Source organism: Mastigoproctus giganteus, chromosome 9 (assembly GCF_048544385.1).
Source record: "Mastigoproctus giganteus isolate SK-2022 chromosome 9, ASM4854438v1, whole genome shotgun sequence".
Classification (NCBI taxonomy): Eukaryota; Metazoa; Arthropoda; class Arachnida; order Uropygi; family Thelyphonidae; genus Mastigoproctus; species Mastigoproctus giganteus.
The window spans coordinates 176,111,118-176,124,196 of NC_143583.1; the positions used below are offsets into that span (position 1 = coordinate 176,111,118).

General features: G+C 38.4%; 1 protein-coding gene across 4 annotated transcripts in view; it reads right to left on the reverse strand.

Moving 5' to 3' along the window:
* Positions 1–13,079, reverse strand: part of LOC150080903 (syntaxin-binding protein 5-like) — a 795,970-nt gene that overhangs the window by 62,716 nt on the left and 720,175 nt on the right. For all 4 annotated transcript variants that reach the window (XM_090381037.1, XM_090381035.1, XM_090381034.1 and 1 more), the window contains 2 exons: positions 12,835–12,930; positions 3,584–3,708 (listed from right to left, as the gene is read on the reverse strand). In XM_090381037.1, the coding sequence (XP_090237163.1) occupies positions 3,584–3,708; positions 12,835–12,930 (221 nt within the window). The remainder of the gene's footprint in view (positions 1–3,583; positions 3,709–12,834; positions 12,931–13,079) is intronic.

A 13,079-nucleotide genomic window follows, 5' to 3' on the forward strand; every position in this document is an offset into this window, starting at 1 on the left:
GGTAACTACCGATTTGTTTAACGAATGGTTTCTAAATTGTTTTGTGCTAGCTGTGGAAAAGTATTTAAAGTATTTAAAGCTGTGGAAAAGTATTTAAAGTATTTAAAGCTGTGGAAAAGTATTTAAAGGGGAAAAATCTAGATGTCAAAGTTTTATTACTATTGGATAATGCACCAGGCCATCCAAAAGGTTTAAGTCATCCAAACGTTGAAGTAATGTTCCTAAAACCTAATACAACTTCTTTAATTCAGCCATTAAATCAAGACATTATATCCCCCTTTAAAACTCATTACATCAGAAAATCATTACAATGGATTTTGTAAAAAATTGATTCCGAATCTATTGAAGTGATGGAGGCATGGAAACATTTTTCAATTGTGGACTGTATCGGAATCACAGCTGTATCGCTCAAAGTAGTAAAACCATCAACATTAAATAAGTGTTGGAAAAATGTATGACCAGAGTCAGTTCATTCAGGAAATATGGTTGAACCAGCAGAAAATCGAACATCTTCAGTAGTCATATCATCAAAACATTCCCCTCAGTAGGAGGGGAATGTTTTGATGATATGACTACTGAAGATGTTCATGAATTATTGGTAGAAAAAGAGGCTGGCAAAGCAGATTTGGTGGAAATGGCATCGGAGTTAAACTAAATCAATTCATTCAGAAAATGATAGCGCAGTTGAAAATTCTGAAGTCCACATTTTACACTAAAAAGCTTACACTTAGCTGAGAAATTAGAATCTTAATTTTTGAATGCAGATCATTCTACTGAAAGGAGCACAAAGTTCAAAAGGGAGCTTCAAAAATGTTTAATTCCATACCAAGAAATTTACAAAGATCTATCAAGCAAAAGCAAACAAACCCAGATTACTGATTTTTTAAAGAGCAGAAGGTACACGAAATCTAGATGCTGCAGAAGAAATTCAGAAGGCGAAGATATTCTGCAACAGAGAAAATGTTCTCGTTTGATTATGCTTAGCAGCGATGAAGAGGAAGAAAATTAAATGATGTACATTATCTGACATATACACTGTGCTGCCACTTTATTAGGTACACCCCTGCTGTACACACAAATGGTTTGTCCCACAATGTTGCAGTCACATGACCACAGTAGTGGTTATAAATGCAACCTTTCTAGTATCAGTTAAGCATACAAACCATAGCAAGTGGGGAAAAGGAGTGATCTAACAGACTTTGAACGTGGCATGGTAGTAGGTGCAAGACAAAGCATCTCTGAAACGGCAGTTCTGAACTTTTCATGCACTACAGTTTCAAGGGTGTATTGAGAATGGTGCAACGAACAGAAAACATTTTCTCAACGACACTCCTGTGGACTAAAATTGCTTGTTGATGAGAGAGGTCACAGGAGGATGGCTAGAATTGTGCAGCAAACAGACAGGCCAAAATGTTGCACATCACATCAGAATACAACCTTGGTGTGCAGAACAAAATATTGCAACGGACCACTAGTTGCACTTTGTTGCAGATGGGCTACAACAGCTGACGGCCACATTGTGTACCTTTGTTATCAATGAATAACAAGAAAGCACACCTCCTGTGAGCACAGCAACACCAGCACTGGACTATGGAGCATTGGAAAACAGTTGCTTGGTCTGACGAGTCAAAGTTCCTGGTGCATCATGTTGATGGAAGGCTCAGAATTTGGCGAAAACAACATGAATCCATGGACCCATCATGTCTGTGCAAGGTGGTGGGGGAAGTGTTATGGTGTGGGGAATGTTTTCTTGCCACACGCTGGGTCCATCGATATCCATAGATTCACATCTGAATGCCACATGGTACCTAAACATCGTTGCTGACCAAGTGCATCCATTCATGTTGACAGTTTATCCTCAGTCAGATGGTTACTTTCAACCGGAATAATGTGCCGATGTACAAAGCCCGAATCACTATGGAATGGTTCCAGGAACATGACAATGACTTTTCTTTGCTGCAGTGGTCCGCTCAGTCCCTGAATCTCAATCCTATTGAACACCTTTGGGATGAGCTGGAAAGGGCTGTTTGCTGCAGGTCTACACCCATCTCCATCGAATCTCAAGGAACTGCGCGACACATGTTTGCATGGTATTCCATTTCTGCACAACGTTTTCAGCATCTTGTTCAATTCATGCCTAGACGAATTCAGGCTGTTTTGAAGGCTAAAGGAGGCTCAACACGCTACTAGGTAAGTGTACCTAATAAAGTGGCAGCACAGTGTATGTATCACAGTTTGTAAGGTGAGACGTTTGTTCAGTTACTACCATTTAAGTCACTACTATTATAAAAATTAATTTTCCAATAGTTATAAAAAACAATGATGTATTTTTGTTAGCTTTTGGAATGTAACCCCCCTTTTTGTACTGGTTCTTAGTCCCGTATAACAGGTTTCGTACTGCATGAGATTTTGTAGGAACCAAACTACTGTGTTATACAAGGGTTACCTCATATAACACAGTAGTTTAGTTCCTACAAAATAATTTTTAGGAATCATATCATGAATGGTATCTATATACAGTTCATGAGGGCTTACTCCCTCATAAACTGTATATAGATACCGTTCATGAGGGATGGTATCAAAACTTTACTAAAGTCTAGTTTCTTAATTATTTCTTCTATCAACTGTTCAATAACTTCATCATAGTAATTTATCAGATTGGCCAGACCTCCCCTTCACCAACACTTGTGTTCAGTGGCAGATTAAGGATAGTTGGGGCCCCTAGGCAAATTATATTTGGAGGCCCCCCAAAAAATAATAATAATAATAAAAAAAAAAAAAGAATAAAAAATAAATAAAAGTTAGGTGACAAATAAATGAAATTTTGTACTTTTAAATTTTTTTCCTTAAATTTTTGCTTAAATTAATCAAGATTTTTATGATGTTTACTGAAAACATTAATCAATTTTAGAACACTATAGGAAAATGTCTTGGCTTGGGGGGCCCCCAAAGCCTGGGGCCCTAGGCACATGTCTCATTGGCTTAATGGGTAATCCGCCACTGCTTGTGTTGGAATCTAAAGAGGATACCATTTTTGTCAAGGTAGTTCTGAACTGCATCCTTCTGTGATTCAGGACCACATTGACGATGATCTTTCTTGCCACAGAGGTAAAACTCACTGGCCTATAGTTATTCCTCTTTAGCACCTCCTTTGTAGATTGGGGAGATATCAGTGCTTTTCCAGTCCAATGCATAATGCACAAATTTGTTTTAAGTTCTGTAGCATTAGGCGTTTGTCTTATATTTATTTGAGTTTAAGGGGTTAATTAGTTTCTTAAAAACTAAGAAATAATACTGCAATCTGACCAGCAAAGCTGAACTTGCTATGTATACAGAACTGTAATGAATAGTTGGGCCACTGTGGGAGAATGGCAGTGGTTTATTGACCGATGATATTCTGTGGCATCTTGAAATGATAGGTTTGCTTTTATTAAAGCAGGGCTTATTAGGTAATGCTATCATATTTATTTATTTATTTATTTACTTATTAAAGGATAAAATAAATTTATTTTAATTATTTATGCAGGCTTTGAAATCAAACTAAAGTATTAAAAACAGTACAGAAGCTTATATGAAAACTTACACAGTTCTTCTCTATCTAAAAGACTTGGTCCGCCACTGAAGAGTCCTTTAAAGAAGCTCTGTTTGGGAGGCTCTGGCATGTCTTTAGTCAGGAACAGTGTTCCCAACATGTCTTGCAAATTTTCACTAAAGAAAAAAAATTGTCAGTATAAATAAAAAAAAAAAGGAAAAAAAAGGGAAACATTTTAAAAGGTTAGAAATTTCTCAGGCAACACAGAATTCAATGACAGATACAAGCTAGTCTGTAATCAAGTCACAAAGAAGGTTAGGCAATTGAAGGTTAGGCAAATCATGGAAAATCTTTGGCAAAGGATGCAAAGAAAAACAAACCCTTAGCCATAATTATGAGAGCATCCTTGGACTCGGGTAAGTCCCCATGGACTGGAGATGCGCAAATGTATCTCCAATTCACAAAGGGGGATCAAAGGGTGACAAGTAATTACAGACCTGTTATTTTGACTTCTATTCCAGGGAAAATAATGGAGTAACTGGTTACAGATGCATTGCAGGATCACCTAGACAAGACTGCAGCAATTCTTCAGACCAGCATGGGTTTGTCAAGGGGAAGTCTTGTCTGACCAATTTGATTGGATACTATGATGTGGTCACAAAGGAACTGGACGCAAAAAATAATTTTGATATCATATACTTGGATCTTAGGAAAGCTTTTGATACTGTTGCACATGGAAGACTGCTGTACAAATTGGAGCAGTATGGCTTTAAGGACAAAATGCTGCTATGGATAAAGGGATGGTTGAGTGGGAGAAGACAGAGTGATAATCAATGGACATTGCATTTCATGGACTAATTGGAGTCCCCCAGGTTCGGTGTCGGGCCCATTGTTGTTTTCTATATTTATTAATGATATTGATGAAGGCATATCAAGCTTAATGTCCAAGTTTGCAGATGATACAAAGGTTGGAAAGGTGGTTAATAACAGTATGCCACTGGAAGGATCTAGAAAAGTTAGGCCAATTGGCTGAGATATGGAAATTGAAGTTTAATGTTGATAAATGCAAAGTACCATATGGGTAGTGGTAACCTCAGAGTAATGTACTAACTATGTGGTACTACACCTTGGTAGTGGAAAATGAAAAAGACCTGGGGTAATTGAGCAGTCAGATATTGAACATTGCAGAAAGGCTGCTAGGACAGCTCATGGGGTTTTGTCTAAGTTTGTAGACGATACGAAGGTTGGCAGGGTTGTTAATGACACTAATGACAGTACGCTACTGCAAGAGGATCCAGAAACGTTGAGAAGATGGGCTGAGACGTGGCAACTGAAGTTTAACATTGACAAATGTAATGTACTACGTATCGGTATCAGTAACCCCAGAGTAACATATCTGGGGTTACTGCTACCCATAGTAATCCCAGAGTGACATATCTTGAGTGTAGTACCACACAGTGGTACTACACTCAAGGTGGTTGATAATAAAAATGATCTAGGAGTAATTTTGCAGTCAGATATGAAGTTTTCTGAGCAGTGCAGACAGGCTGCCAGAGTAGGTCTTGTCAATGATATACGGGAATTTTTATAGCAGGGATAAGGAGGCGATTATCCCCTTGTATAAGGCAGTGGTCAGGCCACACCTTGAGTACTGCGTACAGGTCTGGAAGCCTCATTTTAGAAAGGATGTAGAGTTGCTAGAACGAGTACAGAGAAGACTAGAGAAGGGAACAAAGGGGGTGTTCTTGTGAAGAGAGAGGCTTAAGTTCTGCAAATTGCAGCTTCTGGAGACTAAGCACCTGCGAGGCAATCTGATTGAGGTATATAAAGCCTTGAATGGATTGAGCAAGCTTAATGTTGATGGGATTCTTCCTGCTCAGTTTACAAACCTGCGGGAGGCATAGATTCAAACTGAGGAAAGATAGTTGTAGAATAGATGTGTGGATGTTTGCTTTTAGCCAGCAGGTAGTTCATTGCTGGAACAAACTTCCATCTGTTGTTGTGGAAGTTGATAGCTTAAATAAATTCAAGGCAGAACTAGACAAACATTTGGAATGAATAGATCAATAAAATGGGAAGGGTTTTTTTTTTTTTTTTTTTTGGCTGATGCTGTATAAGCTTGCTTTCTTCCATCATGTGCCTCTACTAATGCTAAAAAGCTAAGCATATTTTAGTGACAAATGGGCCTGGAGTACTGGGGTCCATAGTTTAATAATTTTCAAATAGATATTTACAGTATACCCAGTATAAAATTAAAATATAAGTACAAATTCAGTAGCTTTCGGAACACGTGTCCCTTTATCAACTGACAAATTTGAATACATTACATTTGTCAGTTGATAAAGGGACACATGTTCCGAAAGCTACTGAATTTGTACTTATATTTTAATTTTATACTGGGTATACTGTAAATATCTATTTGAAAATTACTAAGCATATTTTAATAATTGCAAACAGCAAATCTGCAGCATTTCAGAAAAAAAAAAAAAACTGATTTAAACTAGGCTGTTAGTTTCCACTTTGGCTGCTCATTATATGTGGTGATTAATGACCTCCAATCTCACAGATTGAAATCACCTGTGAGTACTTTTGATCTCCTTGCTTAATCTGCTAATCTAATAACTAATCCTTGGTCCTTGAAGTTGTCACAGACATTCTCTCAGATATGCCAGACAAGCTGTGCTTGTGACCTGGGAGTCTAAAACGCTGATGGAATTGATATTAGGGTGACCTCAAGTCAAGTGGACCCAATTTCAGCGAAGTCTGGACGGTGAACTGAGGAGGGACGATTCTCCATTGCATCACAGCCTAAAAAAAATGTGCAACTTGTGAAATGTTTGCCGAACTATCTGGAACGGAACATGTTATTGCCATGGGGGATGTCTTTCTGTGTGCGTGATGTAAGGAGTGTAAGGAAATCACGTGACAACTCAGCGTTGTTATGGGCCTATATGAGAGTTTGAAGGACAGGGGTGGATGCCCTCGAAAGATCTAAATTGAGGGGCCCATCAGGCTCTCAGCTGCCCATATCAACGCCAGAGCTTGCACTTGGTCGTCACGCAATACAGCGGCAACCCCCAGGGCAGAATGCGCTGGTCTCTCAGGAACTAGTAGTTGTTGGTGACTCTATTGTCAGGGAAACGGGAAACATCCTTTGTAAAAAGGATAGGTGGAACAGGACCAGGGTATGTCTGCCAGGGGCAAAGGTTGATGACGTTGTAGAGCAGATATCATCTTTTAAGGGCACAAAAGGTGATATAGTTGTACACGTTGGCACTAATGATATCAAGAGTAGGAGACCGGCAGAATTACTTAACAAGTACAGGTCACTGATGAAAAAAAGCCGTGAATTAGGGTTGAATTTGAAAGTGTCTGCAATTCTGCCCAGACACGATAGGAGGGAGTATATGATGAGAGCCTTGTCGATCAATTCGGCCCTGGAAAGATTGTGCAAGGCTCAAGGGATAGAATTTTTTTCAGCCTGGACTGTACTTATTAACAGGAGAGACTGCTTCTACAAGGATGGGATACACTTAAATAGAAAGGGTGCAAGAATATTTGCTGATGCTATCGAGGCAGTGTTGGGTGGGTCGGAAAACTGATAGCTTGGGGGGGGATACAAGGACTAATAGTTTAACAGTAGCTGTAGGCAGAGGTGAAGGTGATTCTTGCACAACTTTTATTAGAATAAGTAGTGATCTGGAGTGAGGGGTGTTGGTGGTTTCAGGGACGGGTGGCAGTCATCGTGAAACAGGTGGGTATACGGGATGTGTTAGAGTAACTCAGAATAAGAATAGGTGCATGTATACCAATGCTAGAAGTATAGTAAATAAATTTGATGAATGTGAAGTGTTGGTCAAGACATCAAAGGCGGATATTGTTGGGATATCAGAGACATGGTGTCTCACTGATATAAGGAATGCCGAACTGGAATTTGGGGAGTACAATGTGTACAGAAAGGATAGACAGGATAGGAAGGGAGGAGGTGTTATGCTGTTAATTAAGAAAAACATAAAATCAAAAGAAGTGCATCCAAAGAAGTATAGATGAACAGTGCACTGTTAAGTCAGTTTGGTGTGACATAAGCACTGCGAAAGCAAAAATAAGAGTAGGAGTGTGTTATAGGCCTAATGACTTGAATGAGTACAATGAACAATTGTACAGAGAAATAGAGTGGGCTAGTAAATCGGAATGTCTTATAATGGGGGATTTTAACTTCCCAGATATTGACGGGAACTTGTGGGTTGGGCACTCACACGCTAGTCAGACTTTTGTGGATTTATTGGATGATTGTTTTCTGCAGCAGCATGTTCGAGAGGCAACCGTAGAGAGTAATACTCTTGATCTGGTTATCAGCATTGATCATTCGTGTATTAAGAATTTGCAGATAAAGGAACCACTAGGTGGCAGTGATCACAGTGTACTGATGTGGGATTTACTTAAAGATTTAATTACCATCATGGGTAAAGGAAACGGTTTTTGCTTCCATAAAGGCGAGTACAGTGGTCTCCGACAGTTTTTAAATTCTGTACAGTGGGATCAACTGACGATGTTACCAACAGTAAATTCTAAGTGGGAAGCATTCAAGGAATTAATCGTGGATGCAACTAAAAGTTTCATACCTATTAAGAAATATTGTTCAAGGTTTAGGCCTAAATGGTTGTCAAATGAACTAATGAGACTCGTAACAGATAAGAAAAATGCATGGGATGCATATAAATTATCAAGCGACTCAGAAGCCTATGGCAGATATAAGTTAATCTGTAATCAGGTCACAAAGGAGGTTCGGTAGGCGAAGGCAGATTACGAGAAATCCTTGGCAAAAGATGCTAAGAAAAACAGCAAGGATTTCTTTACTTATATAAACTCTAAAAGGAAGGGGATGAATCTGATTGGTCCACTTGACATCAATGGTTCGACTGTTGATGATCCTGCTCAGATAGCAAACAAACTGAATGAGTATTTTGCATCTACATTCACATGTGAGGAATTATTAAGGTTTGAAAATGGCAGAAGGTTATCAAATTGTAGCAGGATACTTAATGATTTTGTAATAACTGAGAGCAAAGTGGAAGAGAAACTGTTGAAGTTAAACGTAAGAAAAGCACCTGGGGTGAATGGGATCTATCCAGTTATATTAAAGGAGGCAGGAAAGGAAGTAAGCAAACCCTTAGCCATAATTATGAGCACTTCCTTGGACTCAGGGGAGGTACCTATGGACTGGAGATGTGCAAATGTGACCCCAATTCACAAAGGAGGATCAAAGGGTGACAAATAATTACAGACCTGTTAGTTTAACTTCTGTTCTGGGGAAATTAATGGAGGCACTGCTTAAGTTCGGACACAGCACGGGTTTGTTAAGGGGAAGTCTTGTCTAACCAATTTGATTGGATACTATGATGTGGTCACAAAAGAACTGGATTAAAAAAAATATATATTGATATCATTTACTTGGATTTTAGGAAAGCTTTTGATACTGTTGCACGTGGAAGACTGCTGTAAAAACTGGAGCAGTATGGCATTAAGGGCAAGTTGCTGCTATGGATAAAAGGATGGTTGAGTGGGAGAAGACAGGAAGTTTTAATCAATGGACAATGCTATTCGTGGACTAATGTTAATAGTGGATTTCCCTAGAGTTCTGTGATGGATCCATTTTTATTTTCTATATTTATCAATGATATCGATGAAGGTATATCAGGCTTAATGTTCAAGTTTGCAGACAATATGAAGAATGTATCAGGGTATATGATCTTGTCAAGGATTTATAGGAATTTTTCTAGCAGGAATAAGGAGGTGTTATCCCTTTGTATAAGGAGATGGTTTGGCCACACTTTGCATACAGGTCTGGAGTCCTTATTTTAGGAAGGATGTAGAGCTGCTGGAATAAGTACAGAGAAAGGCAATGAGATTGGCAAGGAAAACAAAGGGTTGTTTTTACCAGGAGAGGTTTAAGTTCTGCAAATTGCAGAAACTGGAGACTAGGCACCTGCTAAGTGATCTGATTAAAGTGTATAAAGCCTTGAATGATTTGAGCAAGCTGAATGCTGATGGAATTCTCCCTCTTGCTCAGATTACGAATCTGAGGGAGAATAAACTCAAATTGAGGAAAGACAGTTGTAGAATAGATGTGTGTAAGTTTGCTTTTTGCCAGTGGGTGGTTGATTGCTGTAACAGACTTCCATCTGTTAGTGTGGAAGTTAATAACTAAAATAAATTCAAGTTAAAACTGGATAACTGATAAACGTTTGGAGCGAATGGATGGTGAAATTGTAAGTGTGGGTTTTTTTTTTTTGGCTGATGCTGTATATGCTTGCTTTCTTGCATCATATGCCTCTAATGCTAAAGCTGTCTGAACCAATGCATTGTTATATTAAAAAATTAGTCTTGATTGCACCACTTTCTAGACATTTTCTCCTAAAATTTGCCCTCAAATCCCTAATAATCCTCCTGCCCAGATAGTACTGTTGATTGACAGTTTGTCATGTGGGAGAGAATTCTTGGTGAACAATTCTTCTCATGTCAAAAATATAACTAACATGTTCCATATGTTATAGCTGATCTGCTTTGCTTTTTTTATGGATATGGAGGGCTCTTCTACTGGGAGGACATTTGCTTTATTTCTGGGTCATAACTATACCTCCAGTTTTCATCTCCTGTGTTATTATGTTCTAAGGGCTGCTTTTGTCTTTTTATTGTAATGCAGCAGTCCAGGCACAAAGAAAAATGAGTTTCCTCTGCTGGCTGAAAAGACAAGGCACACACTTAGGAATGATCCAAATGCATGTTTAAATCTTCCCTTAGAATGAATTGACATGTTTTGTGTGAGTAGCATCCCAGCCATCAGCCTTATCAATAGTGGTACACTATTAGTTTGCATAAATGGCTCAATGCATTTTTCATCTTTTTGTTGGTGACACAATGATGGTTGACCTAAATCCTCTGAATTTTCAACTGATGCTTGATTCTGAAAAACCATTTTTAGCATTTCTGAAGTCTCTGAAAATTTAAGACATAATGAGACAAAATCAATGCTCCATCACATCAGCCATTTCAATAATCACAGAACACACATATGCTTAAATAGTGTATGACTCATTATAAAGCAATACAACGGGAGCTAGAGGTGCAAAACTATTGTACTCATGCTCTTAGATAACATCCAGAAACTTTTGGCTCAGATCTCATACCCAACTTTCTCTAAGCAGTGCAGACAGGCTGTTAGATCAGCTCATGGAGTTGTCAATGATATACAGGAACTTTGCTAGAAAGGAATAAAGAGGGGATTATCTCATTGTATGAAGCAAAAAGTAGGCTACATCTGGAATACTTCATACAGGATGGAGACTTCATTTTAGAAAGGACAGGACCTGGTGTAAAGGGTGCAGAGAAGAACAATATGATTAGTTGAGGCCCAAGTGGATATTATTATTAAGAGAGAGTGCGTAAAATAGGAATTTGTGTGGTGAGCTAATTCAATGTGGCTTTAACAGGGTTAATAAAACCAAATGCTGATGGCATTTTTACTGCTTTTCAGTTCACTCACTCACTCACTCACTCACTCACTCACTCACTCACACACACACACACACACACACACACACACACACACACACACACACACACACACACACACACACACACACACACACACACACACACACACACACACACACACCAAAAAATGGATGGTTGCAAAATACAATAGAACTACATGCACTGAAATTCACATTCATCAAATAGAGAGTAAGTGACTGTAATAAATTTTTGTATATAGGTATCCCGAATAAATTTAAAAATTATTAGGAGAAATGGGAAAATAAAGTGGGTATTATTTTTTTTGATCGATGCTGTAAAGTTTGCTTCATTGCATCATTTTGTCAATCTTGGGTAGTTCTGTGCTGCTATTGGCTGTATGTATGCACTAATTTTGATATCATATACTTGGATTTCAGGAAAGCTTTTGACACTGTTGCACATGGAAGACTACTGTACAAATTGGAGCAGAATGGTATTAAGGGTAAGTTGCTACAATGGATAAAAGGGTGATTGAGTGGGAGAAGACAGGGGTGGTAATCAATGGATGCTGCTCTTCATGGACTAATGTTATTAGCAGAGTTCCACAGGGTTCAGTGTTGGGCCCCATGTTGTTTTGTATATTTATCAATGATATTGATGAAGGTATATCAGTTTTAGTGTCCAAGTTTGCAGATGATACAAAGGTTGGCAGGGTTGTTAATGACAGTAATGGCAGTGTGCTACTGCAATAGGATCTAGAAAATTTGGTCAGATGGGCTGAGAAGTGGCAACTGAAGTTTAACATTGACAAATGCAAAGCACTGCATATGGGTAGAAGTAACCCCAGAGGTACGTACCAACTGTGCAGTAGTACACTTAGGGTGGTAGAAAATGAAAAAGACGTGGGAGTAATTGTGCAGTCAGATGTGAAGTTTTCTGAGCAATGCAGACAAGCTGCAAGAGCAGGTCATGGGGTTTTGTCAATTGTCAATGATACACAGGAATTTTGCTAGCAGGGAAAAGGAGGTGATTATCCCTTTGTATAAGGCAATGGTCAGGCCACGCCTTGAGTAATGCATACAGGTCTGGAGGCCTCATTTTAGGAAGGATGTAGATTTGCTTGAGCATGTACAGAAAGGGCAACAAGATTGGCGAGGGGAATGAAAGGATCCTCTTATCAAGAGAGGCTTAAATTCTGCAAATTGCAGCGGCTGGAGACTAGGCACCTGCGAGGTGATCTGATTGAGGTGTATAAGGCCTTGAATGGGTTGAGAACGCCGAATTCTGATGGGATTCTTCCACTTGCTCAGATTACGAACCTAAGGGGTCATAAATTCAAATTGAGGAAAGACAGTTGTAGAATAAATGTGCCTAAATTTGCCTTTAGGGAGCTAGTGATTAATTGCTGGAACAAACTTCCATCTGTTGTTGTGGAAGTTGTTAGCTTAAATAAATTCAAGGAGGAACTGGAAAAACATTTAGAATGTTTGGAATGGTTGTGTGGATCATTTTTTTTTGGCTGATGTACACTTGCTTTCTTGCATCACATGCCTCTATTACTAATGTGGCTTATAAGCCCTTCTGAGCAATAAACCTGGTCTAAGAAACATTAATAAATTCTTTTCAAAAATAAATATATACAACAAATCTCTTTCTCCTTTTGATATTATTTCATTTTTGGTAAGATTTACAAGTTTATGATTCTATTCAACATACAGTGAAATATTTTGCTAGAACTTATTTTAGGACAGTGAATGAAAAAAAAAAAAAAAGTATGAAAAATTTACCAGAATGTTGATGATATTGTAAATTTTTGTAGCTCTGATGGAGAACACAGGTACATGCCATGTCCATTTTTGCTGAAATAAAATGTTCTTGCAATCCTAAAAGAAAAGCAAATAATAATATATAACAGTTGCCTTAAATAATGGAGTATCCAATTTTATTTGCAACAATGGTCAAGAACCACAAGATCAGCCTTATCATATGAAGAATAATTTTTTTTTTTTTTTACAGAAATTGTTCATTAAAT